At 38.3% G+C, this 22205-nt stretch overlaps 1 protein-coding gene across 41 annotated transcripts in view; it reads right to left on the bottom strand.

The window, feature by feature from the left end:
• NELL1 (neural EGFL like 1) overlaps window positions 1-22205 on the bottom strand; it is a 1048536-nt gene that overhangs the window by 831074 nt on the left and 195257 nt on the right. For all 41 annotated transcript variants that reach the window (XR_015158062.1, XR_015158061.1, XR_015158064.1 and 38 more), the window contains one exon: window positions 5980-6076. Coding sequence is in view for 37 of the 41 variants with exons in the window: in XM_086385555.1 (XP_086241681.1) it covers window positions 5980-6076 (97 nt within the window). In the remaining 4 variants the exon portion in view is untranslated. Of the gene's footprint in view, window positions 1-5979; window positions 6077-22205 lie in introns of those variants that run through there.

The raw sequence follows: 22205 nt of genomic DNA, 5'->3' as shown, positions 1-22205 counted from the left end.
CATTAGCCAGACTCATCAAGAAAAAAAGGGAAAAGAATCAAATCAATAAAATTAGAAATGAAAATGGAGAAATCACAACAGACAACACAGAAATACAAAGGATCATAAGAGACTACGATCAGCAACTATATGCCAATAAAATGGACAACTTGGAAGAAATGGATGAATTCTTAGAAAAGTATAACCTTCCAAAACTGAAACAGGAAGAAATAGAAAAATCGTAACAGACCCATCACAAGCACAGAAATTGAAACCGTAATCAGAAATCTTCCAACAAACAAAAGCCAAGGACAGATGGCTTCACAGGTGAATTCTACCAAAAACTTAGAGAAGAGCTAACAACTATTCTACTCAAATTCTTCCAGAAAATTGCAGAGGAAGGTAAACTGCCAAACTCATTCTATGAGGCCATCATCACCCTAATACCAAAACCAGACAAAGATGCCACAAAAAAAGAAAACTACAGGCCAATAACACTGATGAACATCCTTAAAAAAAATCCTTAACAAAATTCTAGCAAACAGAATCCAACAACATGTTAAAAAGATCATACATCATGACCAAGTGGGTTTTATCCCAGGGATGCAAGGGTTCTTCGACATTTGCAAATCAATGTGATACACCACATTAACAAATTGAAAGATAAAAACCATATGATTATCTCAATAGATGCAGAGAAAGCCTTTGACATTCAACATCAAATTTCAACTTCCATTTATGATAAAAACCCTCCAGAAAGTAGGCATAGAAGGAACATACCTCAACATAATAAAAGCTATATATGATAAACCCACAGCAAACATTATCCTCAATGGTGAAAAATTGAAATCATTTCCCCTAAAGTGAGGAATGAGACAAGGGTGCCCACTCTCACCACTACTTTTCAACATAGGTTTGGAAGTTTTAGACACAGCAATCAGAAAAGAAAAAGAAATAAAATAAATCCAGATTGGAAAAGAAGTAAAATTCTCACTGTTTGCAAATGACATGATCCTCTGTATAGAAAACCCTAAAGATACCACCAGAAAATCACTAGTGCTAATCAATGAATATAGTAAAGTTGCAGGATATAAAATTAACATGTAGAAATCCCTTGCATTTGTATACACTAACAATGAGAAAACAGAAAGAGAAATCAAGGAAACAATTCCATTCACCATTGTGACAAAAAGAATAAAATACTTAGGAATAAATCGACCTAAAGAAACAAAAGACCTATATATATAAAATTATAAAACACTGGTGAAAGAAATCAAAGATGACACAGATGGAGAAATATACCATGTTCATGTATCAGAAGAATCAATATAGTGAAAATTAGTATACTACCCAAAGCAATCTACAGATTCAATGCAATCCCTATCAAGCTACCAACAATATTTTTCACAAAACTAGAACAAATAATTTCACTATTTGTATGGAAATACAAAAAACCTCAAATAGCCAAAGCAATCTTGAGAAAGAAGAATGGAACTGGAGGAATCAACCTGCCTGACTTATGGACACCTTACCTTTGACAAAGGAGGCAAGAATATACAAATGGAGAAAAGACAATCTCTTTAACAAGTTGTGCTGGGAAAACTAGTCAACCACTTGTAAAAGAATGAAACTAGAACACTTTCTAACACCATACACAAAATGAACTCAAAATGGATTAATCATCTAAATGTAAGACCAGAAACTATAAAACTCCTAAAAGGAAAACACAGGCAAAACACTCTCTGACACAAATCACAGCAGGATCCTCTACGACCCACCTCCCAGAGTAATAGAAATAAAAGCAAAACTAAACAAATAGGACATAATTAAACTTAAAAGCTTCTGCACAATGAAGGAAACTATAAGCAAGGTGAAAAGACAGCCTTCAGAATGGGAGAAAACAATAGCAAATGAAGCAACTCACAAAGAATTAATCTCAAAAATATACAAGCAGCTCATGCAGCTCAATTCCAGAAAAATAAAAGACTCAATCAAAAAATGGGCCAAAGAACTAAACAGACATTTCTCCAAAGAAAACATACAGATGGCTAACAAACACATGAAAAGATCCTCAACATCACTCATTGTCAGAGAAATGCAAATCAAAACCACAACGAGGTACCATCTCACGCCATTCAGAATGCTGCTGCTGCTAAGTCGCTTCAGTCATGTCTGACTCTGTGCGACCCCATAGACAGAAGCCTACCAGGCTTCCCCATCCCTGGGATTCTCTAGGCAAGAACACTGGAGTGGGTTGCCATTTCCTCCTCCAATGCGTGAAGTGAAAAGAGAAAGTGAAGTCGCTCAGTCATGTCTGACTCTTAGCAACCCCAAGGACTGCAGCCTACCAGGCTCTGCCATCCATGGGATTTTTCCAGGCAAGAGTACTGGAGTGGGGTGCCATTGCCTTCTCCAGCCATTCAGAATGGCTGCTATCAAAAAAGTCTACAAACAATAAATGCTGGAGAGGGTGTGGAGAAAAGGGAACCCTCTTACACTGTTGGTGGGAATGCAAACTAGTCCAGCCACTATGGAGAACAGTGTGGAGATTCCTTTAAAAATTGGAAATAGAATTCCCATATGACCCAGCAATCCTACTGCTGGGCATACACACTGAGGAAACCAGAACTGAAAGAGACACGTGTACCCCAATGTTCATTGCAGCACTGTTTACAATAGCTAGGACATGGAAGCAACCTAGATGCCCATCAGCAGGTGAACGGATAAGAAAGCTGTGGCACATATACACAATGGAATATTACTCAGATATTAAAAAGAATGCATTTGAATAAGTTCTAATGAGGTGGATGAAACTGGAGCCTATTATACAGAGTAAACTAAGTCAGAAAAAGAAACAGCAATACAGTATATTAACATATATATATGGAATTTAGAAATATGGTAACAATGACCATATAGGTGAGACAGCAAAAGAGACACAGATGTAAAGAACAGATTTTGGACTCTGTGGAAGAAGGCAAGGGTGGGATGATTTGAGAGAATAGCATTGAAATATGTATATTACCATATATTGAAATAGATCGCCAGTCCAGGTTCAATGTATGAGACAGGGCGCTCAGGGCCAGTGCACTGAGATGCCCCTGAGGGATGTGATGTGGAGGGAGGTGGGAGGGGGGTTCAGGATGGGGGACACATGTACACCCATGGCTGTTTCACGTCAATGTATGGCAAAAACTACTACTATATTAGGACTTCCCTGGTGGCTCAGATGGTAAAGCATCTGTCTACAATGCAGGAGACCTGGGTTCAATCCCTGGGTTGGGAAGATCCCCTGGAGAAGGAAATGGCAATCCACTCCAGTACTATTGCCTGGAAAATCCCATGGACAGAGGAGCCTGGTAGTCTATAGTCCATGGGGTTGCAAAGAGTCGGACACGACTGAGAGACTTCACTTTCACTTTCTTTTCATTGTAAATTAATTAGCCTCCAGTTAAATAAATAAATTAATTTTTTAAATACTAGATTGAAAACAAAATCATAGATGCCAAAATTCTTAAAATATTAGCAAATCAAATTAAGAGTACATTAAAAGAACATGCACCAAGGTCAAGTGAGATTGATCCCTGGGATGCAAGGATGATTCAAGTCATGCAAATCAATAATTGTGATATACCACATTAACAGAATGAAAGCTAAAAATCATATGATCCTATCAATAGATGTAGAAAAAGCATCTGACAAAATGCAGTATCCTTTCATGATAGAAACACCCAAATTGGGCATAGAAAGAACATAGTCCAATGTAATAAAGGTCATAGTCAACATCATACTCAACAGTCAATGATTGAACACTCATTCAAAAATCAGGAATAAATACTTGGTGCCCATTCTCACCATTGATATTCAACATAATACTCGAAGCCCTATATAGAGCAATCAGGCAAAAAAAAAAAAAAAAAAAGGAACAAAAGGTTTCCAAATTGGAAATGAAGAAGTAAAAGGTAACTGCTTGTAGATATAATCTTACACACAGAAAACTCCAAAACTCCACCAAAAAACTTTTAGAACAAATCAATGAAAGTCTGTAAAATTGTAGGGTACACGACCAAAATATAAAAATCAGCTGCATTTCTATACACTGACAACAAAATACCCAAAAAAGAAATAAAACAACCTCATTAACAATAGCATCAAAACTAATAAAATACTTAGGAATAAATTTAAGGATATGAAAGATCTGTACACTGAAAACTACATGACTGATTAAAAACCTGAAAAAGACACACATGAATGGAAACATATCCCATATTCATGGATCAGAATAATTACTACTGTTAAAATCCCTCACTACCCAAAGTCATCTGTAGATTCAATGCAATCCCTATGTAAATCCAAAAGGCATTTTTCACAGATACTGAAAAAAAATCCCCAAATTTGTCAAAGCCAAATAGGCATTGTAAGACCCCCAAATAGCCAAGGTAATCCTGAGAAAGAAGAACAAAGTTAGAGGCACCATACTTTCTGATTTCAACTTGTACTACAAAGCTATAGTAATCAAAACGGTATGATTTAGCAAAAATAGACACATAATCCAATGAAACAGAATTGGGAACCCAAAAGTCAATCCTTGCATATATGGACAACTAATATTTGCAAATCACAAAGCTGATAAGTGGTTAATATCTGAAATATACAAAGAACTCATACAACACAATAGCAAGAGAAAGTCTGACTTTAAAATGGGCAGAGAAACTGAATAGACATTTCTCCAAGGAAAACATACATGTATACCTCCAACAAAAAAATTTTAAGAAGATGATATGGTGTGTATGTGTACACATACAGAGTAGAATATTATTCAATCATGAGAAAAAATATCCTGCCATTTGCAACAACATGGATGGATCTTAAGGGCATTATGCAAAGTGAAACAGGTCAGATAGAGAAATACAAATAATGCATGATATCACTTATGTGTGGACTCTAAAAACCTGATTCATAGACACAGAGTAGTTGCCAGGGTTTAGGGAAAGTGGGGGGAATGGGCAGATGTTGGTCAAAGGATATCTTCCACTTTTAATAGTTCTGGGGACCTAATTACAGCATAGTGATCACAGCAAATAATACTGTACTATAAACTTGAAAGCTGCTGAAAGTAATCTTAAATGTTCTCACCATGAAAAAAGAAATGGTAATTATGTAATGTGATGGAAGTGTTAGACAACATTATGGTGGAAATCATTTTGCAATATATTACATGTGTCAAACTGATGTACACCTTATACATAATGTTGTATGTCACTGACATCTCAATGAAGTTGGAATAGATAAGTAGATTAAAAGAAAAAGGTAATAAACTTAAATATCTAACTCTTTGGTATTGGCAGACATCCCTTTGGTTTTCACTTCCCTTCATATATTTAGCCTCTAAGGATCTCCCTTCTTGTAAGTGCAATGACAAATCTTAAAAGACTTTTGTTCTATTTTATCCAACATTTATAGGCATTCTGAAGCAAAAGGATTTCACAAATATCTAGTCTACCATATGGCCAGAAGCAAAATTCTGCCATTCTATTGAAGTACAAGACTATCTTAAAATTTCATGATGTTTTTTAACTTTTTCAATTCACTTTATCACTGAGTCCTGATGCTTCTATAAAGCACAATAATGCAGTTATTGTATTACACTCTTTATAGACAGGAAAACCAAAACTGATGGAAGTTGATTCATTTCTTATTGTTTATCTAAACTAGACATCTACCCAAAAACTGAATTAATAAAGATTCTGAGAATGAAAAGGAACTTGAAGATTACCTTAAATAACCCAGAAGTAGAGCAATAAGAAATAGTGTGAGGATTATTTACATTCTGGATCATCCATAGCTGACAGAGTGAAGTGTGTGACCTTGGGCAAGTCACTGAAGTCTCTGTCTAATCTCAAAACACCCACATCATAGAATCGCTGTGACAATTAAGTGAGTGCATTCACATCAAGCACATAGAATAGCATGTTGCAAAAAGTAGAAGGTAGTGCTTACTTTGAATAAACCATGCTTTTGGTTGCGCTGACCAAGCCATAAATTGCTTCCAGGGGGAAGGTTGGTCTCAGGAGGGTCTATCACACGCTCATAAATCCTGTAGGAGCAAAGAACACAGTTACTAATAAAGAGGTTCAAAGTGGAACCCAAAGGTACATACATATCATTGGAAGTACTCATGGCATTTGCTGCTGGTATAGAGATGGAGGCAATATGGGGTACATTTTTGATGACAGGAACAGAATCAGAGATTTGTTCCTGACAACACTTGGAAACATTATCTGGGCCTCTCCCAGCTTTCTATCTTTGCTCTTTTTGCAGAGGAAGAAGAAAGAGGGTAACATTTTAGCTTGTCTACTCTGAGTAATGAATTTTATATAACCTCTGAGTAAAGTAGTTTTACCCATTTTTCAGGCGAGAATGTTGAGGTTCAGAGACCATAAAGAAGCCAACCAAGACAGCGAGAGAAAAGTTGGGATGAGAATCTATCTGGCCTGGCTGTGAAGACCATGCACCCTCCTCTGTGCTCTACAACTCTCTGACAGCTTTATCCAGCTTCTACTTATTTCTACAGTAATTTCCCAGACCCCATCTAAACAACTGAGGAGCAGCTGCCCACATGATAATGAGCTTCCTGTACAAAATCAAGTAAATAAAATCATCCAATGAATATTTATTGAGCATTTCTTTATGCTTCAACCTCCTTATAAGGCAACAGAAGATAGAGCAATAAACCAGATATACAAAGTCCTGTCCTCATAGAGTAAAATAAAGAAAGAATTCTGCACAAGAAGAAAAATCTTCATGTGATACATGAAGACACAGAACTAATACAGAGAAAACAACCATCCCGGGATCTTTGCAGGCACTGACAAGACCTACTGAACAAGCAACCTGTCTCAGTTACCCTGCCCTCCCAGGCTCCATGTTAGTCAATAACAAATTCTGAAATTTATGCTTTCTTTTTTTTTTATTTTATTTTATTTTTAAACTTTACAATATTGTATTAGTTTTGCCAAATATCGAAATGAATCCGCCACAGGTATACATGTGTTCCCCATCCTGAACCCTCCTCCCTCCTCCCTCCCCATACCATCCCTCTGGGTCGTCCCAGTGCACTAGCCCCAAGCATCCAGTATCGTGCATCGAACCTGGACTGGCAACTCGTTTCTTACATGATATTTTACATGTTTCAATGTCATTCTCCCAAATCTTCCCACCCTCTCCCTCTCCCACAGAGTCCATAAGACTGTTCTATACATCAGTGTCTCTTTTGCTGTCTCGTACACCGGGTTATTGTTACCATCTTTCTAAATTCCATATATATGTGTTAGTATACTGTATTTATGTTTTTGTGCTTTCTTTAGAAACAGTCCCTGCAAACACCAGCTGATCAAAGGCCTCCACCTCACCTCTGGCAAGTACCTTCCAGCACCTGAGTATTGAGAAGGGAAAGGAAGAGCTCAACTAAGACTTGAACCTGTCTCCATGGATGCTCAGAAGAGGCTGAGTGTGGTGAGATACAGGGACTGCCTCTTGCCAGAGGGTTCTGAATTTCTCCAGCAGCTTTCAATAGTAAAGTGCAGAAGAACTGGAGGACTGTCCAGTTACATCAAGGCCAGTGAATTATTGCAAGGCTGATGCAGCTGGGATCTATCACACTGCAGCCTTATGCTTATGTCTTAGCCACATCATCCATTACTCTCCTGTTTCCCAACAATATATACAAGGTATTCAATTGACAAAGCTCTAAATACATCAGGTCCTTCTCTACTAATTATCTTTCTGTTATAAATGGAGGCTCAAAACATAAGCAAGATAAATAAGCTTCCCTAAAAAAAGGTAGTCAGTGTTTTCTCCACAACAATGCATCCTTTCTTTTTCTGTTAGAAGGAACCATTTGAGATGAAGCAATGTGTCAAAACTGCCTTAATACAAGATGCTATATACTTCCTTTAAAAAGTTTTCTTTCCTAATATTAGTGAAAAACTAGAAAAAAAGCCAAATTTACAACAACAGAGAAACTCATACATTATCAAGTAGATCAGCTTGATAGAATTTACTACAGTCATTAACAGTGATAAATATGCAGGTTATGAAATATGGGGAAGTATACACAAAATAATTTTCATCAGAGGAAAGGGGAATGCAAGATTATTTATGCACTATGGAGATAATGATGCAAAAATTATATTCAATGTTGGTGAGTTTCAGAGGAGGCCAGAGAGAAATGAAAATCGCTATATTTAGGTGAAGAGGCAGAACATAATTTTCCATGAGGTGGTTTCACTAAACAGTTGAAAGTGTTGTCAACCTATTTATCTTAACCTTCTTTTGAAACATCTGCATCTGTCATAGTGAGAATAGTTTTCCATCCAAATGCCTTCTTTTTGGTTTTCAAAATGCTAGAAGGTAAGCTCAAAGGAGTAAAGGACGGGGCTTTATCTAATGTTTACTAAGTGCATTAAAGAAGGAAAAACCAGAAAGATCAACTCCCTCTCCTGCTGTCTCTTCCACAAACATAGTAGTTCCTTGGAAGAAACCCTTGAAAAAGCAAACTTTTGAGGTCACTATCATAAACAGGTGACAACCCAAGGTGCATGAGCCAAAGGGGAAAGCTGACTTCCATGTCCTACAGTCCTGTCAGGATCTGCTATTCATGCCAAGGGAAGTCTGCACTGCTGCCTTCCTGGAAGCCCCTCCTATTCATTTGGATCAAAGAGCTCCAAGCAGCAGGCACAGTCCACAGATTGCATACAGGCCTAACAAATGGAGAAAACTTAAGAACTATATTAAACTGACATTAAAAACCCACACAAAGGGTATCTTCAGTTCAATTGAGTCTCTCAGTTGTGTCCGACTCTTTGCAGCTGCATGGACTGCAGCACACCATGCCTCCCTGTCCATCACCAACCCCTGGAGCTTGCTCAAACTCATGTCCATTGAGTCGGTGATGCCATAACCATCTCATCCTCTGTCATCCCCTTCTCCTCCTGCCTACAATCTTTCCCAGAATCAGGATCTTTTCCAATGAGTCAGTTCTGTGCATCAGGTTGCCAAAGTATTGGAGCTTCAGCATCAGTCCTTCCAGTGAATGTTCAGGACTGATTTCCTTTAGGATGGACTTATTGGATCTCCTTGCAGTCCAAGGGACTCGCAAGAGTCTTCTCCAACACCACAGTTCAAAAGCATCAATTCTTCCGTGCTCAGCTTTCTTTATAGTCCAACTCTTACATCCATACATGACTACTGGAAAAGCCATAGCATTGACTAGATGGATCTTTGTCAGCAAAGCAACGTCTCTGACTTTTAATATGCTGTCTAGGTTGGTTCTAATTCTTCTTCCAAGGAGCAAGTATCTTTTAATTTCATGACTGCAGTCATCATTTGTAGTGGTTTTGGAGTCCAAGAAAATAAAATCTGCTACTTTTTCCATTGTTTCCCTATTTGCCATGAAGTGATGGGACTGGATGCCATGATCTTAGTTTTTTGAATGCTGAGTTTTAAACCAACTTTTTCACTCTCCTCTTTTACTTTCATCAAGAGGCTCTTCAGTTCCTCTTCACTTTCTGCCATAAGGGTGGTGTCATCTACATATCTGAGGTTATTGATATTTCTCCCAGCAATCTTCATTCCAGCTTGTGTTCATCCAGCCCGGCATTTTGCATGATGTACTCTGCATAGAACTTAAATAAGCAGGGTGACAATATACAGCCTTGAAGGACTTTTTTCCCAGTTTGGAACCTGTCTGTTGTCCCATGTTCAGTTCTAACTGTTGCTTCTTGACCTATCTAACCATGTGGAAATATCAGAAAAACCCAATTTGAGGGATAGTCCACAAAATAACTGCCTATGCTCTTTCAAATATCAGTATCATGAAAAGTAAAGAAAGGCTGAGGAGCAATGGCCAATTACAAGCAACCGAAGGGACATAAAAACTAAACATGAGATGGAATCCTGGACTGCATCTTACAGCAGGAAAACAAAAATCCATAAAGAGGTCAGTAAAAAAATCAGTGAAATTTGAATCAGAATGGTAGATCACAAAATATTATTGTATTGGTGTTCAATTTCCTGATTTTGAGAATTAGGTGGTATATATTTCTGTGACTTGTTCATAGGAAATACACACTGCAGCATTTAGGGGTAAAACGTCATGATGTGTACAATTTCCTCTCAGAGAGTTCAAATTAACAATGTAAATATACACAATATAAGTACAGACATATGTAGACACATCTTTTTACTTTAAGAGAGAGCAGAATTTGAGCAGAGGTTATGATTGTTTTCTTGTGTCATTCTCAAAACTTCTCTGTTGGATTAAATTTATATTAAAGTAAAAAAGTTTTTAAAATAGAGTAAAAAAGCTAAAAAGGTCTATAACGTATATAAATTAAAAATACAAATAGGCAAAACGATTTTATCTATGAGCCAAGGATGCACACAAACTTTAAGTGTCACATAAGGTATATGACACTGTTTTCCTAAAGCAATGGTAATCGTTAGAGAGGAGGGAATGAAAGGCAGGGAAGGAGGGATATCCGAAGGAAGGATTAATGCTAAGAATATCTCATAAACGAAGACACAGGATTATCACATTCCTATCCTCACCTTTGTACAGGGGGAGTTTTTCAACCAACATACCAAACACAATCAGAATCGTGGCAAAAGGGCTGCTGATCCCTGAGGTAGACTGACTCATAGAGACATGCCAGTAGGGAATGACCTGTCACTGAAATCTAGTATTGCCCACATAACTGAAATGAAAAAGCCAAAGCTAATATATGAACTCCTTGGTTTCCAGCGTGCTCAGGAAATCAAATTCTATCTTCTGATACTCTAGTATTATGGTTAACGAGGTTTCCTTCTCATCAGCAAATATCTGACTGTCTATAATGTGTGGGCCACTGCTGGCTATGGGGACATCCAGGCAAAGTCCACAGGGCCAAGTTCCTGCCCTCCGGTCAAGTGCTCGAGCCAGACAGACAACACGCCCTCACACACGCTACAATTCAGAGCAACAAGTGCACGGATTTGTGGGAGCAGAGAAGAAAGAAGACAGAAGACTTACAGCCGAGTCGTGAATGAAGAATAAAGTGGAGCTGACACACAGACGTAATAACCAGCACTTGGACAGAGCTGTGTGCGCGCCAATCATTTTTACTGAGAATTTTACATATATTAACTTAATCCTCACAATACCACCATCAGACAGATGTTCTTGGCTCACCAAGGTTAACTAATTTGTCCACGGTTAAGCAGCTGGTGAATGGCAGAGCTGGGATTTGAACCCAGACCCCCAAATCTGAACGACTCACTCAAATAAATTAAGATTCCTAACTTGACTAACTCATCAGGAAGGGAAGGCGAAACAAGCTCATGTGCCAAAGCACGTGGTCAGGACTGATCAGCTCACCCAGAACCCTGGTACACTGCTCTGTGGCTACAGGGAGCCCAGCCTCCTACACATCTGGATGCGGCCATGGAATACGAATGGAAGGGATCTGCATCCTCCAAAAAAACCTCCCACAAGCATCTTCCACTTATTCTCTTTCAGCTGACGAGAGAGGACTCTGGGGCTACGAGGTGGGCAGAGCCACAAGGTGGCAGGGCCTGGATTCTGAAATGATGACATGGGAGGCAGCCTCCCAGCCAGACACAGCCAACTGAGGTAGAGAGGACTTGCAGTCATTATGACTAGTATTAATTACCCTAGCAAACATACCCTAATGAAAAAGAGAAAAGTGACTCTTACATTTTCATGCCCTCAATGCCAAGAGGTATCAGAGATCCTGTGGTGTAGCAGAGACACATGAATTTGGGACAAAACAGATTTGGGTTCACATTCCAGTTGTACGTTCTGCTAGCTACATGACCTTAAATTATTTAATTTCTTTGTACTTCAGCTTCCTCGTTTAAAAAAATGAGGTTTTACTACTAACTGTATGGGCTGCAGAGAGGCTTAAATGAAATATTTTTAATGCCATTGGCACACAGTAGGTGCTGCCAGTCTATAAAATTCATGGGTATCTAAATGATGCAGAGTACACAGGACACGTGATACATTCCAGCCCACTGGCTGCACCTCCCTTCAAATGAATCCACTGAGATGGGATTAGCAGTATCTTAGGTACAAGGCTTGTGCTTTGAGACACAGTATAAGGAAATAACATTACTGTCAAATGGAGGTTATTTAAAGGGTGCACAATTTCAATGTTACAATGTAAGAATTTAGTGTGTATTTTGTCATAAGTTCTTACACTTTGAAATTTTTAAGTCCTAAATTTCTTTTCACCTTTTACAAATTTAAAAGCTAGAACAAGAGAATATTTAACAGGGCAAAAACAAAAGAAATTAACACCGTTAACTTCTGTTGTTTAACCCAATTAGAGTGCACACTGACAACCTACTCAGATACTAAATTTTGGATGAGAAAACAAAATTTTTGGACAAAGTACATTATCTATGACATACCAAAATCCCAAATATTTTTACTATGTTAGTTTTAAAATGCCCTTCATTAGCTTCTTTCAATTCTTTCAAGACAAAAATCAAACTTTTATATGTCAATTAAGCAAACATTTTAATATCTTTTACATCCCTCCAAAATACATAATTCTTTGACATTTACAAAAGTTTGACTTTTACTGCAAGTTCATCATAAACTCACGTGAGACAGGAGAAAGACTCAGGAAAAAGGAATGGGTAGAAGAAATAATCAGTCACCAAACCAAGAACCACACAGCCCATAGCTTTTATATGAGCAAAACATGACAAGACACTGCCCTTAACACTTTGCCTAAGTCAGAACTAGGTACTTTCTTACTCTCCATTTGGAACCTTAACTGAATTTAGCCAAAACATGGGAAAGCTTTCTGAGAAAATAAAAACTGTTGGCTGTAAGCCAAAGCCCTCTAAGTTCTTATTTCAGACTGCCTTTATTTATCTTATATGTATATTACTTTTTATATATTCTAACTGCCCAGTATTTTTGCTTTTCACTGATCTCTGAGACTCTGCCCACTTGGATGACCCGTTTGGACATACTCTCTTGCACATCAGCATATGACCCTATGCTGCTGCTGCTGCTGCTGCTAAGTCGCTTCAGTTGTGTCCGACTCTGTGCGACCCCATAGACAGCAGCCCACGAGGCTCCCCCATCCCTGGGATTCTCCAGGCAAGAACACTGGAGTGGGTATACCCTCCCACTAACCAATGAGGTCTATACTTCTGGTCCTGACTGAACCTGTTTTCCCAGACCTCTCTGCTAAAGGAGGAGAAATTGGTCTTTCCTGGTAGCCCTGGATCAAGCACGGCCATGATTAGCTGCTCAATATGGAGGAAACAAAACCCTCACCACAACACCCCTTCACCCGCTCAGTTGTCTCCTGCACCCAGACCTCCCCTAGCCATGCTACATAAAGTAGTACCTAACCACTCCTCGGGCTTCCCTGCTGGCTCAGTGGTAAAGAACCTGCCTGCCAATGCAGGAGACATGGGCTCAATCCCTGTGTGAGGAAGATCCCTTGAAAAGGAAATGGCAACTCACTCCAGTATTCTTGGTTGTAGAGTTCCATGGACAGAGGAGCCTGGCAGGCTGCAGTCCATGGGGTCGCAAAGAATTGGACATGACTTAGCAACTACACAATGACCACTTGTCACTTAGCTTGCTTTACCCTTATCAAAGCACATGACTCTCCATATATTACTGTAAAGTAATTATCCTCTAATTAAAAATAATTTCAATTTTTTTAAAAAGATGAGTTCTAGTTTTTTTTTTTTAAAGATGAGTATTAGGTATGTAACTTACTATATGATGACTCTAACACTGCTGTATTATACACAGAAAAGTGGGAGAGAGTAAATCCTAAAAGTTCTCACTATAAGGAGGAAACTGTTTTCCTTTTCTTTCCTGTTTTATTTTTATTGTATCTATATGAAAAGATGGATGTGTTAACTGAACGTACTGAGGAAATCATTTCACAATTTGTGCAAATCACACCATCATGCTATACACCTTAAACTTATATAGTGATGGATGTCAGTCATTTCTCAAAAAAATTACAAATAAAAAAAGCACGTGACTCTCCACACTAATCTTGGCTCTCTGCTGATTGACTGCCTCCTCCTACCAAGGACCTTGTCTGCCTTTTTCTCGTCAGTATCTTCAGCATAGGAGAGAGTGCCTAATCAGAGTAGGTGCCCACTCCACATATTGAACAAATGAATGAATGAAGGCAGTATCTTCAGAATAAGAGTACCACAGACACTTATACAATGCACTAACCTTTTTCAAGTGTTTTCCTGCATCATCCTCAGCTCGTGTGATTTTCACCAGGACCCCACCCCCACCCAAAAAAAAAGCAAGATGAACCCCTCCCAATGTTTTGCATCCAGAAAGGAGATAAGGACAGCAAGTTTGAATCTGTCAGGCAGACAACTCACTAACAGGAAAGCCAGATAAGTGAATTTCAGGAAGAAATCATCAAGAGAAATAGTCAACAACTTGAAAATTAATTAAATCGAGCAGTCTTTTTGATAAGTACACAATTTACTGCTTAAGTGGATTGCATTATAATCAGCCCAAATTTGTCACATTCCCATAGGCTGATACACACAATGCATTTACTCTACCACCATTTAAAATCTACACTTTCTTTCAGCCAAACAAAGCCCAATTTCCACTTAGTCCAGTTTCTTGGCCTTGAACTCAAGGGAGGTGCTCCCTATTAAGATGTATTGGGAGAATTATGGGAATTTTGCATGCCATTAGTATCTTATCGGTATTTCAAAGTGTAAGCAACTCATTTCTAATATAATAGCATGCAAAATCACACATTCAGTCAAACATAAAAACTCCTGGAGAGGAATGAACACCACAAAGAGTTCCTTCTGAAACTCTTTGCGAAATGCTCCTTGTGAAAGTCAGTCACTGAATCAAGGGCTCATATTAGGAATTTTCTTCACAAGGTACAACTTCTCTTTATGCATGACTTTGGTTAAGAATGCCCTCCCTAGCAAGTGTCCCATCTCCTTAAAAGACCAATCAATATTCTATGAAGAACTCGATTTTCTGTTAACCAATAAAGCCCTGAGAGCTCAGCACAAAGCAATGCAGTGGTTCAACAACACTACTTATGAAGGAATATTGGATTTTTATTTACCTGGATGAAGGAAGGCCTCTGAAGGGACTCCACGGTACCTTTGCCAATTATACAGAAGAATGAATCTCCGATGTAAACCTTGTGAATCAACATGCATTATGCCACTGTTCAATAAGACAATATGAAGCCCAAATGAGATGCTAAATGGAGAGGTTTATCTGGGGCTTTGCCTAGAATTGAAGAAAAGTGTTCACGTTCTCCCTGAAGAGGAAAGTTACAATGACCTTCCTTTGCTAGATAGAGAATCTCATCCTCACTGCCTTTTAGCCAGCACTAGTGAACATCAAGGTGTTCCTTTGAGAAAGCTTCCTATTATAGAACACGAGGCAACTCCCATCCTGTATCCCCTCACCATCATGGTGGGGGGGGAGCTCAGAGGGGATAATTCCCTCTTTTGGCCTTACGCTAAAAGGGAAACCATGTCATCTTCCCCCCTTATCTTCAGCCTCATAGGGGAAATGTGAGAACAACAAAGTTCTTGATCATCACTAGGAAAACAAAAGGCATCTATGGTGTCACTGGCATTGTGCTTGGACCCAGTGACTCTTCAGCACAGGTCATGGCAACCCACAAAATAGTTCCTCAAAGCTCACTCACTGTGCCAAGTGTTTGCCAACAGTGTACCCCGATAAGCTACTTGTTGAATTTCCATGTCAGGCTGTTTGGCTCTTGTTCATTATTTGCTAACATGCAGATGCATCACACAGGGCTTGTACCAGAAGGACATGAAAGGAATGCCCCCAAGGGGAGCTCTGTGGTCTCCTCCCTCCAATCTGTTTAACAAAACCAGTGACACTCAGCAAATGACAAGATGAAAATGGCACCTCTGGCATTATGCAGGAGGAAACAGACTGTAACTGGGGAGATGGATTATACGGATGAATACTGTATGGCCCCAATGTTTAAGAACTGACTTCTAAGCCAAATCCATGCAGGGCTCAGGACGGACGGTAGCAGGGCTCAGCAGGTTTCTGAACAGTTCCTCCGCTGCTGTCTGCAGAGTAAACACACATGCCAGCTAAAAAGAAAAGGCAAAGTTGAAATCTGGACAGAAATGCCTGTCTTCTAGTAAACAAAAACGCGACAGTGTTCAAGTGAGATTAGCAAAGAGACTTTGCTGGAGGAGGGTGTGAATATCTTCCCCCAAAATGAGACAACTTCCCAAGAAGATTAAAGTCCTCATGTGACCTGCTTCATCCAGTTAGAAAACACTAGCAGATGCGTGCTTTTTCTCATCTGGCAATTAAAGTTTACTCTTTTCTCTCTCCTCATCTGGATCTCTAAACCAACGGTGCTTTCCTCTCCTAATCATATATTATGCCCCAAATGGCTCTCTCCCACTACTTATTCCTAACCCTTATGCTCTGCGCATCCCAAGAGCATGCTGAATGCGGGTCAGATTAGACAACAGGTTCTGTCTTATTCATCATCGTTACCTATGATTTGGCAGTTTAATAGCAGACGCACTTATTGAATCTGCAGAAAATAGAGAGTTGGTATGATTACTTCAATCACAACTGATTTTAAGATAATACCACCAGGGTTAAGAGAGACATTAATAGGCAGAAACCAGGACCAAATCAAGTAAAATGAAATTTGACATAAAAAAAAATTGAAAGAACATGTGCTTAAGGACTATGCTTCTCAAAGACAGAATGTGAGACCTAAGATTTAACAGAAATACTTATTGAGAAAAAGTACATTGCTGTTTTGAGCAATAGTAAGCTAAAGCTGTCAAAAAGTATGTTATCGTCTTAAACTGTACCAAAGACGACAATTATCTCACTCTGAGTCTATCTTCATAGAGATAGGCACATTTAGTTGTAGGAACTTCTCAGATGATAAACAGACACACTTTAGAAAGAACCAAGCAAGATCATGAGGGCTCTGTGAGCTAAATCAAGTGATGAATGGTTGAAGAACAGGGGATGTTCAGTCTTAAGAAGTAAAGATTAAGGGATGGCAAGATAAAGTCTTCAAATATTTGGAGGACTGTCATGTGGAAGAAGGATTGGACTCCTCCTGTGTAGCTGAAAGAGGTAAAACAAATATCAATAAGTGTAAGCTACAAGGAGGTAATTTCAGTTCAAGATAAGAATTTTCTAAGGCAGAAAACACAGAAAGAAAGAACAGCCCTGGGAAGCAATCAGCTAGTCTCTGAAGGATGTCCCAGCAGATGGTAGAAGACCACTTGCAAGGACAGTAATCCTCAAACTCAGACAAAGACACAGCCTCCAAAGTTGTAAGAGCTGCCCTTGATTATCTACTATATGCCAGAACTTTACAAACTTTATAATCCTTAAAATAACCCTAAAAGGCAGGCATTGATATACTCAATTGATAGATGTTCACAGAGGTTAAACGATTTGCCTAATACCATTCAATGAATGGCAAAGCCTAAATTCAAATTCAGATGTAAATTTGTGCAATGCCACATTGCCTTATAATCCTCTATTGATTCTGCTCTTAACAAGTCAAATACTCAACTAGTTGGTTACACGAACAGTGTGAGATACAGAAAGATCATTGGACTAAAGTCAAAAAACATCCATTTGTGTCTTACCTTTATATTTAAGCTTCATGACTTGGGGCAAGTTACAAAACCTCTCTGAGCACTAACTGTATCTTCACTCATAAATGTAATAATAATACGTATTACACAGGTTTTTGATAAATATAAAACAGATAATCTCAATGAAAGCACATTGTCAAATCTAAAATGCTTTTCTAAAGTAAAAGATTATTATTATTATTAACATCAATGCTTTTATCCTCACAGAAGAACCTAAGAGATACTTGAAGTATTTTCAGGAAAAAAAGCCAGAAACCTCATCCAAGCCACTTGGCTCAATTGGCTAGAAAATAGTACCCACTGTCAGCTTTACAATTTCTATAAAAGAGGAGCTTAGGGGCAGCAATCTGATGGGAAAGAGAGGAGAGTAACAGCCTCCTAAATCACTCCCATGGTGTAGCCACCGATGGCACATGTATCCATAGTCATTAGTCCCATTTTATTTTCTAGGAGTTCAGACAAATTTTGCTGCACAGAAGGTTTAATTATACCTCAGAATAGCTGCCTCCAAAATATTTGCTGGTACTCATAAGTGGGTGATAACTTAGTGTAACCCCATTATTCATCTAGATGAAGATTTAAATGTAATGATAAATCAAAAGCCTGCTGTTCATATAAAGCTCACATTGGTAACTAGGACTGTCAGGTCAGAAAGGACATTGAAGGTCTCTGATTCAACCTCCATCTGCTACTTGTTACATTAACATACAAACATCCAAAAGCCATCTGTCATCCAGAGACCGTCTGTGGTATCCTCACGTAATGCTTAAAAACTTCTCAGAGCAAATGGATGTCTCCCCCAAGGCCCAGACTGATCATTTCCAAACAACCCATGTGAAATATATCAGGGCCTAGCAGCTATGGTAAGGGACAAGGCAACTATTTCTCTCTCCATGAAGTCCTGATGCAACCACAGACCACCACCACCACCCCCAACATAGGCATCCTCAATACAGCAGCAGAGGTCTGTACTCTTAGGCCTTTTTTACTTTTTCAGGACCTTGGAAAGCACCCACAAGGTCTGTTGCCAAATACTATGGGAGCCTAGCAAGCTTTTCAAAAACACAGATTCCTAGGTCCCTCATAAAGTCAGATGTAACAGGTACCAGCCTGGCCCCACTATTAAAAACAATCTCTGATGAAGGCTTTATTTGGCAGTCTGTCCTCAAGCAGCAAAGTCACACTTGACTAGGATTTCATCCTGCCTTGCTACCCTACCATAGCCAAGCTAGCCTATGACAGGAACAGCCCAGACTCTACTTAGGGTGTCTCCAAGGCAGGCTGAGAGAGCCAGGGAAACAATAGGGCCATTCTGAGATGCTTTTCTATTTAAATTGAAAACAAAAAATAAACAAGAGGGCAGCAGAAAGAAAAGAAAAAAGCCCTTCAGCACCCTACTCTTTTGTGGTGGCATGGTCTCCTGACCAAGGCCCATTAGTACTTGTGTAGAAGATGGGTGGAGGGACAGAGGAATGGATAGAAAGACAATATATAGGCAGCCACTTGTAAATTTATTTGGCAAGGATAATATATCCCTGGCATCCTGGAATCTTCATTATAAACTCATAATTATTATAGCTATTTGTTCATTGTTCATCAATTTCAAATAGTATCAAATGCTAAAGTGAGCCAAATATCTCCATTTACCCACTCCAGATAGATCCTTTGCTCTGCCCTGTGCCAAAGGAGACTAACAGGTTCCCTCTTCTTTTCGGTTTCAGTTGGTTTCAAGCAATGGGAAACACCAGTGGGAGGGCAGGAAGGGTTGCAATTGCAGTGCTAGTTAATTCTCAAGGAAAAGACTTAGCACAGTGCTTGGCACACAGTACTAGCTAGAGCTAGCTGCTCCTATTAATAACAAAACTAGTAAGGGCAGCACTTGACTGCTAAGTGGTACTGTTATGCTGCTTTTCTCTCTCAGCTGCTGTCTATAGCCTTCCACACATAAATGTGTCAATACAAACTTGATTGCTTTTTAATAATGTTTACTGAGAACAACTTGTGTGCCTTGACTTCTGCTTTGTAGCAAGTTTGCTGAATTATTCATTTAGTTTGGGGCTCTTTCTTTTAAAAAGTAATCATCACTTTCTTGAAAGAAATTTTTATTTTATCATGCTATCAGTCCTGTCAGACTTTAGAAGTTCACAATCACTGAAGAAGAGCAAAGCAATTTAGATAAAATTTCCTGTTCTGAAGGAAGACTTTTGTTATTAAATGCAAGGCATTCAATAGTAACTGCCAGCTGTTTAATCAAAAAGTTATTGTTCATTGTGGAGGAAAAAATGGAGTCTGAAAAACAATGAGGCTACAACTCCAAGCTCAGAAATGAAGTTTCAAATTCTTTTCAGACTCCAACTAATCATTTAAATTATAATGGCCCATTTCTGATAAGGATGATAATAAGAAAATCACTCACAGATCTCCTTGTCATTTCTTTAATTATTGCCTTTCCTAGTGACCCCTGCATGTTCAGATTACAGAGTACAAATTAAGGAAGTTTTAAGAGATGTCTCAGATAAGCCTATTATTCATGACACACAGGTGATTCCTTTAATTCCAAACCAAAATGAATGATAAAAGAAAAATTAAGTGGGTGAGGGAATTATAAGGGGAAATTTTCACAAGCTAGTAAGAAGGTTTTAAAGAAGGTTAAAGGGAAAAGAAAAGATTCAAGAGTCAGAAGGAGTCTGTTCTAAATTCTGGGCTTACCCACTAAACTTAGGATGTGACTTTGGACAAATCACTTAATCTTCCTAGGGTTATTTCCTCACCTTTTACGTAAAGAAAATGATGCCTGTTCTCTCTACCTTTCTAAGGCTCAGTGAAACACTGCACATTAATTCCTTTGAAAATTGATGCCCAATACTGATGTGAAATGCCTCAATAATGCTGAGCCACCTGAATGCTTATTAGTGTTTCAGATTCTCCCAATGACCCAGCTTAGCTCCTTCCTTATGTTTGGTCCATGAGATAATCTGGTAACCTTTTAATAATCTTGCTTTTTTTGATCAAGTTATTCAGGTTGATTTTTGTTACTTACAACATAAGGATCTTAACTAACATGAAAATGTATAAGAAAATACACTTAATTCAAACTCTTCTATACTCAAGTGAATAACCACAGTAAGTCATGGGAATGCCTGCTCTGCAGTGTACAGGAAAATAAAAATTCTGATCTTTCCACATCTTGATGCCTATCTCATTTACATTCCACGATATAATCAGCAATTTACAAATTTGTAGGCAACTTGAAAGCAGTTCTTATTTGGCCTTGCATCCACAGTACCTACACCAGTGCTAGGCACAAAACATACACTTAATAACAGAGGTTTAATTTCATATATTTTTGCATTTGTGTCAGCCTGATCAGTTCCTGGACGCAGCCCTCTTGCTATGCTTGTATAATGATTAACCAATGGGTGAACTGGAGTTGTAGGAGTTCTTTATTCTGGATATTAATCCCTTACCAGATATAAAATTTGTGAACATCGTCTATTCTTTTCATTTCTTTTGGATACTCCTTTAGATGCAGAGAAGTTTTTGATATTCATGAAGCCCAGTTTATCCATTTTTTCTTTTATTGCCTATACTTTGGGATCAAGAAATCACTGCTGAATTCAACATCACAAAGACTTTTTTTCCCTATTCTTTCTTATAAGAGTTTTATAGTTTTGCCTCCTACCTTTAAGTCATTTTTAGTTCATTTTTGTATGTGGCAGAAGGCAAGAGTACAACTTCATTTTTCCAAGTAGATATTCAGTTTTTACAGTACATTTCTTGAAAAACTGTCTTTTCCACTGAGGGGCATTGGTACCCCTTTTTTGAAAGATGTCAACTGATAACATATGTGAGAACCTCAATGGACTTTCTATTCTATTCCACTGGTCCATATGTCTATCCCATACCAATACCACACTGTTTGATGCTTCTAAGTTATACAGTAAGTTTTCAAATTGGAAACTGAGTCCTTCAAGATTATTTTGCCTGTGTTGCATTGTCATTTTAAATATTAGTTCTATTAAATTATTTCACTTTTCTTCTTCAGATACTTCAATTATATATATGTTGGGCTATCTTTATCTATTTTCTATATTGACCATTTTCTTCCACATCATTTTTATTTAATATTCATTTTCTTATTTTAATGTCTTTCTTTAATGTCCCTTATAGTTCTTTTGTTTGAATTTATTCTGTTGGAGTTCTTGTAATTTAGTCTTTATTTCTAAAATAATAATGCCCATTTCTTTCTTCCATGGTCATTCATGCTCTATATACTCCTGAGTTTTATATATTTCTACTCTAAATTGGTGAATTTCTAATTAAGAGTGGGTTTCATATCTCTAAAATTTTGTTAAAGGATAATTGACTCAAGCTGGAATATTGTATTACAGTTTTTGATACTTTTTTTTAAGGATTCGTATCAGCTGACATATTTTCTCATTTTTAATAGTTTTGTATACAAGATTCTGCTAGTTTATGTTCATTTTGTA

Source organism: Bos grunniens, chromosome 29 (genome assembly GCF_055505025.1).
Source record: "Bos grunniens cultivar Pamir isolate PY7600 chromosome 29, Bosgru_T2T1.0, whole genome shotgun sequence".
In the NCBI taxonomy this organism is placed as follows: domain Eukaryota; kingdom Metazoa; phylum Chordata; class Mammalia; order Artiodactyla; family Bovidae; genus Bos; species Bos grunniens.
This window is presented reverse-complemented; position numbering and strand designations above follow the sequence as displayed.